Here is a 14569-nt window from a genome sequence, read left to right as displayed (position 1 = left end):
CCACCTCAGTCTCCCAAGTAGCTAGGACAACAGGCATGGGCTACCACGCCTGGCTAATTTTTCTATTTTTAGTAGGGATGGGGTTTTGCCAAATTGCCTAGACTGGTCTTGAACTCCTGGGCCCAAGCTATCCACCCACCTTGGCCTCCCAAAGTGCTGGGGCTACAGGCAAAGCAACTGTGCCTGACTGAGGATCTTGAGTTTGAGCCCAGCCTGGACAAAATAGTGAGACCTCATCTCCAAAAAAACAAAAATTCTTTTTCAACCTCCTGGTTAACTCTGTCTGCTGAAGCGAAGGGGCTCCCGGGCATTATTAACCAACCTGGAAACCAGAAAAAAAACTTGGTACATACTTGGTTTCAGACTGTCCACACGGCTTCTTCCTAGAGAGGCTGAGCAGATCTTTGCCATATCTCTCTTCAACTGCTGCCCTAGGGGAACAGAAGAGAGGGTTATGGGTCCTTCTCAGAGTTGACTCGTTGTTAAGACACAATGACCCTTCCCTGGAAAGCAAAACTGCACTTGTGACCGTAGAAGCTCAGATACAACACCATTCTCTAAAATGCAAGACTCCCTCTATATGATGGGAAACAACTGTGAAAAGATCAATGGCCCTCATCTCTCTGGTGGTCTTCTCCAGTTGGAAGTCCCTAACATGAACATTATGTGAACATTACAGTAAAACTGAACATTTGTTTAAGTGGAATAAGAAATGCTCAACCTTCCTCCATCTTTTCTAAGAGTGCCCTTTACCATGCTATAGAGCCCTTCATTCACAAGCAATTCAAATACGCAACTAAACTGTACCAAAGGAAGGGGAATTTCAGGAAAGAAACTCTGTAGTCAGCGTGCCCTATAAAAACACTGATTGTTACTCGGCATTGCAGGGTCACTCCCAGCACTAAACATCCTCCTTCCCCTTCCCCTCTCCCCGCTGCTTTTTGTCACCATCTCCACTTCTTGTCCCAGCCCAGCCTTATCTAAACCATACGGTTAGGACAGAGTGATTTAGGCTCATCTACCCTACTTTTTTCTTCAGATTTAAAAAAAAATGAAAGTAATAAATGAATATATCCTCGCGGTAAAAGACTGCAACATCACAAAGGTAGACAGTCTAAAACACGCCAGCACCTTCCCACTCTCTTCCAGCTCCACTGCTCTCCCCAGGGGCATCCACTGCCAAGGTTGGTAGTTAGCTTTCTAGTCCCTTTTCTCTGCATTTACATGCCCGTATCTCACATATACACATATATGTAACTTTCATGTTTACATAATTGAGACCATTCTATTACTAAAACTAATTAGTAATCATATTTGATGATGATTGTAACAGGGATTTCTTTCTGCAGGTATACAAATAGGAAGGATGAACAGATGCATGTAACAAACAATTTTATTTTTATTTTTTTTTATTTTTTATTTTTTATTTTTATTATACTTTAAGTTCTAGGGTACATGTGCATAACGTTTATATCATGTATAACTCCCCAAAGCAATCCCTCCCTCCTCCCCCCTCCCATGATAGGCCCCAGTGTGTGATGTTCCCCTTCCCGAGTCCAAGTGATCTCATTGTTCAGTTCCCACCTATGAGTGAGAACATGCGGTGTTTGGTTTTCTCTTCTTGTGATAGTTTGCTAAGAATGATGGTTTCCAGCTGCATCCATGTCCCTACAAAGGACGCAAACTCATCCTTTTTGATGGCTGCATAGTATTCCATGGTGTATATGTGCCACATTTTCTTAATCCAGTCTGTCACAGATGGACATTTGGGTTGATTCCAAGTCTTTGCTATTGTGAATAGTGCCGCAATAAACATACGTGTGCATGTGTCTTTGTAGTAGAGTAATTTATAATCCTTTGGGTATATACCCAGTAGTGGGATGGCTGGGTCATATGGTACATCTAGTTCTAGATCCTTGAGGAATCGCCATACTGTTTTCCATAATGGTTGAACTAGTTTACAATCCCACCAACAGTGTAAAAGTGTTCCTATTTCTCCACATCCTCTCCAACATCTATTGTTTCCTGACTTCTTAATGATTGCCATTCTAACTGGTGTGAGATGGTATCTCATTGTGGTTTTGATTTGCATTTCTCTGATGGCGAGTGATGACGAGCATTTTTTCATGTGTCTGTTGGCTGTATGGATGTCTTCTTTTGAGAAATGTCTGTTCATATCCTTTCCCCACTTTTTGATGGGGTTGTTTTTTTTTTCTTGTATATTTGTTTGAGTTCTTTGTAGATTCTGGATATTAGCCCTTTGTCAGATGAGTAGGTTGCAAAAATTTTCTCCCATTCTGTAGGTTGCCTGTTCACTCTGATGGTAGTTTCTTTTGCTGTGCAAAAGCTCTTTAGTTTAATGAGATCCCATTTGTCAATTTTGGCTTTTGCTGCCGTTGCTTTTGGTGTTTTAGACATGAAGTCCTTGCCCATGCCTATGTCCTGAATGGTACTACCTAGATTTTCTTCTAGGGTTTTTATGGTATTAGGTCTAACATTTAAGTCTCTAATCCATCTTGAATTAATTTTCGTATAAGGAGTAAGGAAAGGATCCAGTTTCAGCTTTCTACTTGTGGCTAGCCAATTTTCCCAGCACCATTTATTAAATAGGGAATCCTTTCCCCATTTCTTGTTTTTGTCAGGTTTGTCAAAGATCAGATGGCTGTAGATGTGTGGTATTATTTCTGAGGACTCTGTTATGTTCCACTGGTCTATTTCTCTGTTGTGGTACCAGTACCATGCTGTTTTGGTTACTGTAGCCTTGTAGTATAGTTTGAAGTCAGGTAGCGTGACGCCTCCAGCTTTGTCCTTTTGACCTAGGATTGTCTTGGCAATGCGGGCTCTTTTTTGGTTCCATATGAACTTTAAAGCAGTTTTTTCCAATTCTGTGAAGAAACTCATTGGTAGCTTGATGGGGATGGCATTGAATCTATAAATAACCTTGGGCAGTATGGCCATTTTCACGATATTGATTCTTCCTATCCATGAGCATGGTATGTTCTTCCATTTGTTTGTGTCCTCTTGATTTCACTGAGCAGTGGTTTGTAGTTCTCCTTGAAGAGGTCCTTTACATCCCTTGTAAGCTGGATTCCTAGGTATTTTATTCTCTTTGAAGCAATTGTGAATGGAAGTTCATTCCTGATTTGGCTCTCTGCTTGTCTGTTACTGGTGTATAAGAATGCTTGGGATTTTTGCACATTATTTTGTATCCTGAGACTTTGCTGAAGTTGCTTATCAGCTTAAGGAGATTTTGGGCTGAGATGGGGTTTTCTAAATATACAATCATGTCATCTGCAAACAGGGGCAATTTGACTTCTTCTTTTCCTAACTGGATACCCTTGATTTCTTTCTCTTGCCTGATTGCCCTAGCCAGAACTCCAACACTATGTTGAATAGGAGTGGTGAGAGAGGGCATCCCTGTCTTGTGCCAGTTTTCAAAGGGAATTTTTCCAGTTTTTGCCCATTCAGTATGATATTAGCTGTGGGTTTGTCGTAAATAGCTCTTATTATTTTGAGGTACGTTCCATCAATACCGAATGTATTGAGCGTTTTTAGCATAAAGGGCTGTTGAATTTTGTCAAAAGCCTTTTCTGCATCTATTGAGATAATCATGTGGTTCTTGTCTTTGGTTCTGTTTATATGCTGGATTACGTTTATTGATTTGCGAATGTTGAACCAGCCTTGCATCCCAGGGATGAAGCCCACTTGATCATGGTGGATAAGCTTTTGATGTGCTGCTGAATCCGGTTTGCCAGTATTTTATTGAGAATTTTTGCATCGATGTTCATCAGGGATATTGGTCTAAAATTCTCTTTTTTTGTTGTGTCTCTGCCAGGCTTTGGTATCAGGATGATGTTGGCCTCATAAAATGAGTTAGGGAGGATTCCCTCTTTTTCTATTGATTGGAATAGTTTCAGAAGGAATGGTACCAGCTCCTCCTTGTACCTCTGGTAGAATTCAGCTGTGAATCCATCTGGTCCTGGACTTTTTTTCGTGGGTAGGCTATTAATTGTTGCCTCAATTTCAGAGCCTGTTATTGGTCTATTCAGGGATTCAACTTCTTCCTGGTTCAGTCTTGGGAGAGTGTAAGTGTCCAGGAAATTATCCATTTCTTCTAGATTTTCTAGTCGATTTGCGTAGAGGCATTTATAGTATTCTCTGATGGTTGTTTGTATTTCTGTGGGGTGGTGTGTGATATCCCCTTTATCATTTTTTATTGCGTCTATTTGATTCCTCTCTCTTTCTTCTTTATTAGTCTTGCTAGCGGTCTGTCAATTTTGTTGATCTTTTCAAAAAACCAACTCCTGGATTCATTGATTTTTTGGAGGGTTTTTTGTGACTCTATCTCCTTCAGTTCTGCTCTGATCTTAGTTATTTCTTGCCTTCTGCTAGCTTTTGAATGTGTTTGCTCTTGCCTCTCTAGTTCTTTTAATTGTGATGTTAAGTGTCAATTTTAGATCTTTCCTGCTTTCTCTTGTGGGCATTTAGTGCTATAAATTTCCCTCTACACCTGCTTTAAATGTGTCCCAGAGATTCTGGTATGTTGTATCTTTGTTCTCATTGGTTTCAAAGAACATCTTTATTTCTGCTTTCATTTCGTTATGTACCCAGTAGTCATTCAGGAGCAGGTTATTCAGTTTCCATGTAGTTGAGCGGTTTTGATTGAGTTTCTTAGTCCTGAGTTCTAGTTTGATTGCACTGTGGTCTGAGAGACAGTTTGTTATAATTTCTGTTCTTGTACATTTGCTGAGGAGTGCTTTACTTCCAATTATGTGGTCAATTTTGGAATAAGTGCGATGTGGTGCTGAGAAGAATGTATATTCTGTTGATTTGGGGTGGAGAGTTCTATAGATGTCTATTAGGTCCGCTTGGTGCAGAGATGAGTTCAATTCCTGGATATCCTTGTTAACTTTCTGTCTGTTGATCTGTCTAATGTTGACAGTGGAGTGTTGAAATCTCCCATTATTATTGTATGGGAGTCTAAGTCTCTTTGTAGGTCTCTAAGGACTTGCTTTATGAATCTGGGTGCTCCTGTATTGGGTGCATATATATTTAGGAGAGTTAGCTCTTCCTGTTGAATTGATCCCTTTACCATTATGTAATGGCCTTCTTTGTCTCTTTTGATCTTTGATGGTTTAAAGTCTGTTTTATCAGAGACTAGGATTGCAACCCTGCTTTTTTTTGTTCTCCATTTGCTTGGTAGATCTTTCTCCATCCCTTTATTTTGAGCCTATGTATGTCTCTGCATGTGAGATGGGTCTCCTGAATACAGCAGACTGATGGGTCTTGACTCTTTATCCAGTTTGCCAGTCTGTGTCTTTTAATTGGAGCATTTAGTCCATTTACATTTAAGGTTAATATTGTTATGTGTGAACTTGATCCTGTCATTATGATATTAACTGGTTATTTTGCTCATTAGTTGATGCAGTTTCTTCCTAGCCTCGATGGTCTTTACATTTTGGCATGTTTTTGCAATGGCTGGTACCGCTTGTTCCTTTCCATGTTTAGGGCTTCCTTCAGGGTCTCTTGTAAGGCAGGCCTGGTGGTGACAAAATCTCTAAGCATTTGCTTATCTGTAAAGGATTTTATTTCTCCTTCACTGATGAAACTTAGTTTGGCTGGATATGAAATTCTGGGTTGAAAATTCTTTTCTTTAAGAACGTTGAATATTGGCCCCCACTCTCTTCTGGCTTGTAGAGTTTCTGCCGAGAGATCTGCTGTTAGTCTGATGGGCTTCCCTTTGTGGGTAACCCGACCTTTCTCTCTGGCTGCCCTTAAGATTTTTTCTTTCATTTCAACTTTGGTGAATCTGGCAATTATGTGTCTTGGAGTTGCTCTTCTGGAGGAGTATCTTTGTGGCATTCTCTGTATTTCCTGAATTTGAATGTTGGCCTGCCCTACTAGGTTGGGGAAGTTCTCCTGGATGATATCCTGAAGAGTGTTTTCCAAGTTGGTTCCATTTTCCCCCTCACTTTCAGGCACCCCAATCAGACGTAGATTTGGTCTTTTTACATAATCCCATACTTCTTGCAGGCTTTGTTCATTTCTTTTTCTTCTTTTTTCTTTTGGTTTCTCTTCTCGCTTCATTTCATTCATTTGATCCTCAATCGCTGATACTCTTTCTTCCAGTTGATCGAGTCGGTTACTGAAGCTTGTGCATTTGTCACGTATTTCTCGTGTCATGGTTTTCATCTCTGTCATTTCGTTTATGATCTTCTCTGCATTAATTAGTCTAGCTGTCAATTCTTCCACTTTTTTTTCAAGATTTTTAGTTTCTTTGCGCTGGGTACGTAATTCCTCCTTTAGCTCTGAGAGTTTGATGGACTGAAGCCTTCTTCTCTCATCTCGTCAAAGTCATTCTCTGACCAGCTTTGATCCGTTGCTGGCGATGGGCTGCGCTCCTTTGCAGGGGGAGATGCGCTCTTATTTTTTGAATTTCCAGCTTTTCTGCCCTGCTTTTTCCCCATCTTTGTGGTTTTATCTGTCTCTGGTCTTTGATGATGGTGACGTACTGATGGGGTTTTGGTATAGGTGTCCTTCCTGTTTGATAGTTTTCCGTCTGACAGTCAGAAGGACTGTCTGTTGGTCTGTTGGAGATTGCTTGAGGTCCACTCCAGACCCTGTTTGCCTGGGTATCAGCAGCAGAGGTTGCCAAAGATAGAATATTGCTGAGCAGCGAGTGTACCTGTCTGATTCTTCTTTGGAAGTTTCCTCTCAGGGATGACTCCACCCTGTGAGGTGTGGGGTGTCAGACTGCCCCTAGTGGGGGATGTCTCCCAGTTAGGCTACTCAGGGGTCAGGGACCCACCTGAGCAGGCAGTCTGTCCGTTCTCGGATCTCAACCTCCGCGTTGGGAGATCCACGGCTCTCCCCAAAGCTGTCAGACAGAGTCGTTCGCCTCTGCACCGCCCCCGCTGCTTTCCCTATTGGACCTCAGCTGTGGCTGTCCCCAGAGTGGAGTCTACAGAGACAGGCAGGTTTCCTTGAGCTGCTGTGAGCTCCACCCAGTTCGAGCTTCCCAGCGGCTTTGTTTACCTACTTAAGCCTCAGCAATGGCGGGCGCCCCTCCCCCAGCCTCGCTGCCTGCCTTGCGTATAGATCGCTGCAGAGGGCTGTGTTAGCAGTGAGGGAGGCTCCGTGGGCGTGGGACCCTCCCGGCCAGGTGTGGGATATATTCTCCTGGTGTGCCTGTTTCCTTAAAGCGCAGTATTGGGGTGGGAGTTACGCGATTTTCCAGGTGTTATGTGTCTCAGTTCCCTGGCTAGGAAAACGGATTTCCTTCCCCTTGCGCTTCCAGGTGAGGCGATGCCTCGCCCTGCTTCAGCTCACGCTGGTCAGGCTGCAGCAGCTGACCAGCACCCTTGTCCGGCACTCCCTAGAGAGATGACCCCAGTACCTCAGTTGAAAATGCAGAAATCACCGGTCTTCTGTGTTACTCGCGCTGGGAGTTGGAGACTGGAGCTGTTCCTATCGGCCATCTTGCTCCGCCCTCAACAAACCTTTTAAAAGAATAAGACCACATGACCGGGTGCAATGGCTCACACCTGTAATCCCAGTACTTTGGGAGGCCAAGGCGGGTGGATCACCTGAGATCAGGAGTTCGAGACCAGGCTGGCCAACATGGTGAAACCCCGCCTCTACCAAAAATACAAAACATTAGCCAGGCATGGTGGCCCATGCCTGTAATCCCAGCTACTTGGGAGGCTGAGGCAGGAGAATCGGTTGAACCCGGGAGGCGGAGGTTGCAGTGAGCCGAGATCGCGCCATTGCACTCCAGCCTGGGCGACAGAGCGAGACACTGCCTCAAAAAGAAAAGAGGCGCCCAGGCGCTGCGATGTTCCACGTGAGCACTTGCGTCTCTCCTCAAACCTAACGATGCCGCGGGAACTGAGGAGCCAAATGAAACTGGACGGGAGAACCGAAGCGAAGCCGAAGCGTTAGCCCAGAACGAGGGCGGACTGGAAAGCCGGAGCGGGGCCGGGCGGGCCGCCCGAAAAGGCTGCCCCTTCATCCCAGCGGTAACCGCCGCGGAAGAGGAGAGATGGCTCCCGCTCCGCCAGCGGCACCGCCTCACGCTGGAGGAGGGCTAACGGCATGGAGCGGTGCCTGGAGGCGCTGGTCTCCGGCGACATCGAAGACGACGAGATCGGGCGGCTGCGGCCTCTGCGGGGGCCCGCGGGTTCAAGGATATGAAGACTCGGGTAACTCAGAAGCGGAGAATGAAGCAAAAGGTAATTTTGCACCTCAAAAGAAGCCAGTTTGGGTGGATGAAGAACATGAAGATGAGGAAATGGTTGACATGATGAACAATCGGTTTCGGAAAGATAATGATGAGAAATGCTAGTGAAAGTAAACTTTAGAAAGACAACCTTAAGAAGAGACTTTAAGAATTCAAGCATGCCGTGGGAGGAGTACCTACCTGCCTGGGCAGAGACTAATAGGTGGAAAACATCTTCAGATGATGAAAGTGAAGAGGATGAAGATGCTTTGTTGCAAAGGACTGGGAATTTCATATCCACAATAACTTCTCTTCCAAGAGGAATCCTGAAGATGAGGAACTGCCAGCATGCTAATGCTGAACGTCCTACTGCTGCTCAGATCTTATCTGTGCAGTTCCATCCTTGTGCACAGATTGTGATTGTCGCTGGATTAGATAACCTGTATCACTATTTCAGGTTGATGGAAGAACAAATCCTAAAATCCAAAGCACCTATTTGGAAAGGTTTCCAATCTTTAAGGCTTGTCTTAGTGCTAATGGGGAAGAAGTTTTAGCCACGAGTACCCACAGCAAGGTTTTTTATGTCTATGACATGCTAGCTGGAAAATTAATTCCTGTGCATCCAGTGAGAGGTTTGAAAGAAGATAGTGAGGAGCTCTGAAGTAAGAGGACCCAGATGGGTCCTTCTTACTCATAAATGGCACTGCCAAGTATTTGCATTTGCTATCAATGAAGACCAAAGAACTGATTGGAAGCATGAAAATTAATGGAAGGCTTGCAGTATCCACGTTCTCTTCAGATAGTAAGAAAGTATATGCCTCTTTGGAGGATGGAGAAGTTTATGTTTGGGATGTGAACTCAAGGAGGTGCCTTAACAGATTTGTTGATTAAGGCAGTTTATATGGATGAAGCATTGCCACATCTAGGAATGGACAGTATGTTGCTTGTGGTTCTAATTGTGGAGTAGTAAATATAAACAGTCAAGATTCTTGTCTCCGAGAAACAAACCCAAAGCCAATAAAAGCTATAATGAACTCAGTTACTTCTCTGACATTCAATCCTGCTACAGAAATATTGGCAGTTGCTTCAGAAAAAATGAAAGAAGCATTCAGATTGGTTCATCTTCCTTCCTGTACAGTATTTCAAACTTCCCAGTCATTAAAAAGAAGAATATTTCTCATGTTTATACCATGGAATTTTCTCTCAGAGGTGGATACTTTGCCTTGGGGAATGAAAAGGGCAATGCCGGCCGGCGCGGTGGCTCACATCTGTAATCCCAGCACTTTGGGAGACCAAGGCGGGCGGATCACCTGAGTTCAAGACCAGCCTGACCAACATGGAGAAACCCCGTCTCTACTAAAAATACAAAATTAGCCAGGTGTGGTGGCAGGTGCCTGTAATCCCAGCTACTTGGGAGGCTGAGGCAGGAGAATCACCTGAACCCAGGAGGCGGAGGGTGTGGTGAGCTGAGATCGCACCATTGCACTCCAGCCTCGGCAACAAGAGCAAGACTCCGACTCAAAAAAAAAAGAAAAGAAAAGAAAGAAAGAAAAGGGCAAGGCCCTGAGGTATAGGTTGCACCATTACTCAGACTTCTGAACAGACCATTTGAAGTCCAGTTGAGTCACAAGAGAAGCCTGTCTTGATATATCATCTCAGAAAATTTCCCAAATGTGTGATAATATGTGGAAAATGATTTATAGAGCCAGCTATGCTTAAGAGCCAGTAATGTCTTAATAAACATGTGGCAGCTTTTGTTTGGAAAAAAAAAAGTAAGAGGATGGAGATATTCAAACATTTTAACAATTTATTTCTGTTTTTGACCATTTTAGATGTTTGACAGCATGCTGGAAGTGTTAGATAATAAGCACTGTTGTACTTCCACCTCCTCAATATTGTTTACATTTTGTTTCATTTGTGTATAACATATTCTGTTCTCCAATCATATTTCCCCCAGTTGTTTAGTCTGAACTATTTATTAAAATGAATTTGAGGCTCAATAATTGTCCTGTTATCATAATTATTCATCTCAAAGATTTTAATTTGGATTCATTTCTTGCTTGACTAAATTTTATCACTACATAATCTTTTGTCAAAATAGCTCAAGGTAGGAAAGGGGTCAGTATTCCCTGAGTTCTTTCATATTTGAGACTATTTACCTGTGGCCTTTATATTGGACTGACAACCTCACTGGTGTAATGACTGTTCTTAAGTGTTCCCTCAGAACTTGGCTGAACTTGTTCCACTGGCTTCCGTCATTGTACAGAAGCCTGGGGCCATCCCAAATTTCCCCTGATTATTTCTGTATAGACAACTTGTTTTTTCCTTCCTGCATACTTGAAGAATTCTTTATTTAGTTCAATAACTTAGCCAGGATGTGTGTTAACATTGATCTTTATGTAATCATAATCAGTATTGATTACTGTGTATCAGAGTTTCCTGGTTCATAGTGTGCCCTTCAGATCTATTTAGTCCTTCCTTTCATGACATTTTTCCTGTATTATATCTCGGAATACTTCCACTATTCCTTTGGGTAAATTTTCTACTTGGGTCAGTTATCCAGATGTTGGATTGGCTTTGTCTGTTCTTGAGTTATGGGCTCTGGTTCTTTGGTTGCTTTTGCCTTGATATCTTTCTTCCTTCCTTCCCTCCTTCTTTGGTGGAGGTGCATTTGCATGGCTGTTTTGGGATCTGGTTTCATCTTGCTCCTGGTACTGTGGGCAGCCCTATCTACTTGTCTGAGACTATGCAAGTGATCTCTCCTTCATGCCTTTCTTGTCTTAGACAGTACTCAGTACTACAGTTTCAGCAATAACCCTGTTTCTTCTCAGGCCTCCATTCTTCGACTTTACTTCTAAAGTTTTTCCAGCTCCTGACAATGTAAAGTACACCTGAAGCTGACTCTAATTATAGAAAAATATGCATCTTAACTCCCTAGTAACCATTTCTAACTTTCTGAATCTCTGTTCACTATATCTATATAAAAATTTATTAACATGCTACAATGACATTTAATATTTTTACAGGTAAAAAGACATTCAGGCCATTTTCATTTTTAAAAATACATAATATACAGGCATTTTATCCTTTTATCCTCAGAATTACATCCGTTAAGATTTCTTCAGAATCTTTTGTTGTTTCCAGGATGAGAAACCACTCACTCAGTCTCTTTCTTGTAAGAGGAAGGCATCATAAATCTAAACATACCATAGGCAACATCTTGTTCCCCATGAAACAAGATGTTCTCCTAGAACCTGGGAAGTAATGAGTTCCAGCAAGCATCATGGTGTGCTTTTTGGAGAAAAGAAGGAGCTTTAATAGAAGTGAAACTAGAATCTCAGCCTCATAAAACCAGGGAACAACCACTGAGGTTGAGAGGGTATTTCCCCAGTAAATGGGAAGCAATGGGTCCAGGCAGGCAATGAAGGAATTACTAGAACATCACAGAAATCACGCTTGAATAAGTAGGCCTTTATCTAGATCACCCTCCTACCACCTATCCGATTTTTTCTGTCTCATCTGATCATCAATTTGTCATTTATTGAACATCCACAATGTGCCAGGCATCATACCAGGTGCTAAGAACACAGAGGTGACTGAAAGATGAGACCTGCCTAGCGGAGCTCATAATCTAGCAGAAGAGAGAGATGTAAACCAATATTTTAGTTTACTATCATGTAACAAGGGCCAGATGAAAATGTACAAAATAGTACAGGAAATAGAAGAGGCAATACCATACCTCTTAGCACTTAGCTGGCTACACTTCACAAAGCTCTCCTTAAAAACCCCAACTCCCTTTGACCTCGCTTCTATCCAAATTCCCAGAACAGGAATAATCCATGTGCCATTTTCCCTTCAGCAACCCATGACAGGCTGGGTGCTGTGCTTCATACCTGTAATCCCAGCACTTTGGGAGGCTGAGGCGGGCAGATCACCTGAGGTCAGGAGTTCGAGACTACCCTGGCTAACATGGTGAAACCCCATTTCTTCTAAAAATACAAAAAAATTAGCTGGGTGTGGTGGTGTGCACCTGTAATCCCAGCTACTCAGGAGGCTGAAGCAGGAGAATCGCTTGAACCCAGGAGGCAGAGGTTGCAGTGAGCCGAGATCATGCCATTGCACTCCAGCTTAGGCAATAAGAGCGAAACTCCATCTCAAAAAAAAAAAGAAAAGAAAAAGAAAAAAGGAAAGAAAGAAAGGAAAAACAACCCATGACAAACATCATCAGATATCGCCTTTTCCATCAGGTCTGAAAGCAGCCTCAGGATGATCCTCAATCTAGTGCTCCAGGTTGCCCCAAAATCAGAGTGAACAGATAAGATGAAATCCTTTTGCCATAAAACCTGACACTTAAATATTTTTCTCAATTTTACTGTATATGCCATTCACAGCACCTCAACTGAATAAGTTCCTTGGGAAGAATTAGATCCAAGGGGCTCTCACAGAACATCTCGTACAATCCAAATTTTACAACTAAGGGAACTGGAACCTAGAAAGGTCTAGGGCCTTGAATAATATCAGCGCTGGCTAGTGAGGAAGCCAGGATTAGAAGTCCGCCCAGGTGTCTAAACTCCCATCCCAATACTCTATTTCCCATGTTGCTCTCAGCTTCCAGTACATTCTTTTGGGCACAGGTGTTCCTCCCACAAAACAGGTTGCAGTCTCAACCCCCAGCATCTTAGACTATGACCTTATTTGGAAATAGGGTCCTTGCAGACGTAATCATTGAGATAAGGTCATACTGGAGTAGGGTGGCCTCTTAATCCAGTATGACTAGTGTCCTCACAAGAAGACAATGTGGGCTGGGCGTGGTGGCTCACATCTATAATCCCAGCACTTTGGGAAGCCAAGGCAGGTGGATCACCTGAGGTCAGGAGTTCAAGAATAGCCTGGCCAACATGGTGAAACCCCATCTCTACTAAATACAAAAATTAGCAGGGTGTAGTGGCGCACATCTGTAGTCGCAGCTACTCAGGAGGCGAAGGCAGGGGAACCGCTTGAACCTGGGAAGCGGAGGTTGCAGTCAGCTGAGATCATGCCACTGAACTCTACCCTGGGGGACAGAGTGAGACTCCATCTCAAAAAAAAAAAAAAGGACAATGTGAAGACACAGGGGAAGAACACCACAGGATGATGGAGGAAGAGATGGGAGTTATGCAGCTGCAAGCCAGGATATGCCAAGGATTACTGATGACACCAAAAACCAAGAGAAAGGAATGGAACACCTTCTCCAATAAAGACTTCAAGACAGCATGATTCTGCCAACATCTTGATTTGGGACTACTGGCCTATGGACTTGTGAGAGAATAAATGCTGTTATTTAAAGCCATTCAGTTAGAGGCAATTTGTCCCAACAGCCCTAAAAAACTAATATGGTACATAATGGCTTCACAACTTTACCAGCTAATGCATGAAGGAATCTGTCATTCCCATCCTGGCAATCTGTCCTTCTTAAGGCTGTCCTGAGACATAGCCGACCACAGTGAGGGTCTCGGAAACAGAGCTGTAGCCAGGGCAGGTGGACCATGGGATGTCCAGGAGCTTATGGGGAAGAGTACAGAGTCCCAAGGCACCGGGGCTGTGGATCCCCAAAAGCATAGGTATAGCTGCTAATCTACAAATGGTAAAGAATTCTGGACATAAAGGCGTTCCACAAGCATGCTTCCCTCCTCCCTACTCAGAATCCTATTGCAGCACACAATTAAGAGAACTGACTTGGCTGCCAAGTTCCTGTTCTCCTTCAGAGAATACACCCAACTTTCTCAAGAGACCATTAACTAAAGCGGAAAAACCACCAGACATGAAGTCAATAGGAATCCCAGCTTTACTACTTACTGATATTGTAATCTTGGGCAAGTCATTTAAACCCGCTAAACTTCAGTGTTCTTGTCTGTAAAAGGAAGCTAATGATATATTCCCTACTTGGCTTCTACACTTAATATAACAATATTAGTAAAGGTTATGGAACTTGCCTAAGATCAGTGGGTACCATTTACCCACTACGTATTGTGTACCAGCTACTGTACTGGGCACAGTGTACTGGTTAATAGCAGATTCCAGGGCCCAAATTTTCTAGGTTTGAAACCGTATCTACAGCTAATTAGCTGTCTGACCTAAGGCAAGTTCCATAGCCTCTCTGAACCTCAATTTCTTCAATTATAACATAAAGATGAGAAAACTTACCATACAGAGTTTTTATGAGAATTAAATAATATATACAAAACACATTGTAGCTTCCATAGAGTAAGCTTTCAATAAACAGAAGCTATTAATATAATCTCATTTAATCATCTCTAGCTACCCTCTAAGGTATGATTAACCTTATTTTTATAGTTCTCATTTTCTGCTCAT

At 42.9% G+C, this 14569-nt stretch overlaps 1 protein-coding gene and 1 pseudogene across 2 annotated transcripts in view; one reads left to right on the top strand and one right to left on the bottom strand.

The window, feature by feature from the left end:
- The window catches only part of PSTPIP2 (proline-serine-threonine phosphatase interacting protein 2), a 101560-nt gene that overhangs the window by 40782 nt on the left and 46209 nt on the right, over positions 1–14569 (bottom strand). For both annotated transcript variants that reach the window (XM_033177852.1, XM_033177851.1), the window contains exon 3: positions 354–431. In XM_033177852.1, the coding sequence (XP_033033743.1) occupies positions 354–431 (78 nt within the window). The remainder of the gene's footprint in view (positions 1–353; positions 432–14569) is intronic.
- Positions 7876–9531, top strand: LOC117063945 (annotated as a pseudogene).

This window comes from Trachypithecus francoisi, unplaced genomic scaffold (assembly GCF_009764315.1).
Source record: "Trachypithecus francoisi isolate TF-2019V2 unplaced genomic scaffold, Tfra_2.0 Lachesis_group19, whole genome shotgun sequence".
Lineage (NCBI taxonomy): Eukaryota > Metazoa > Chordata > Mammalia > Primates > Cercopithecidae > Trachypithecus > Trachypithecus francoisi.
The sequence above is the reverse complement of the archived record's forward strand: the minus strand, read 5'-3'. Positions and strand labels throughout refer to the sequence as shown.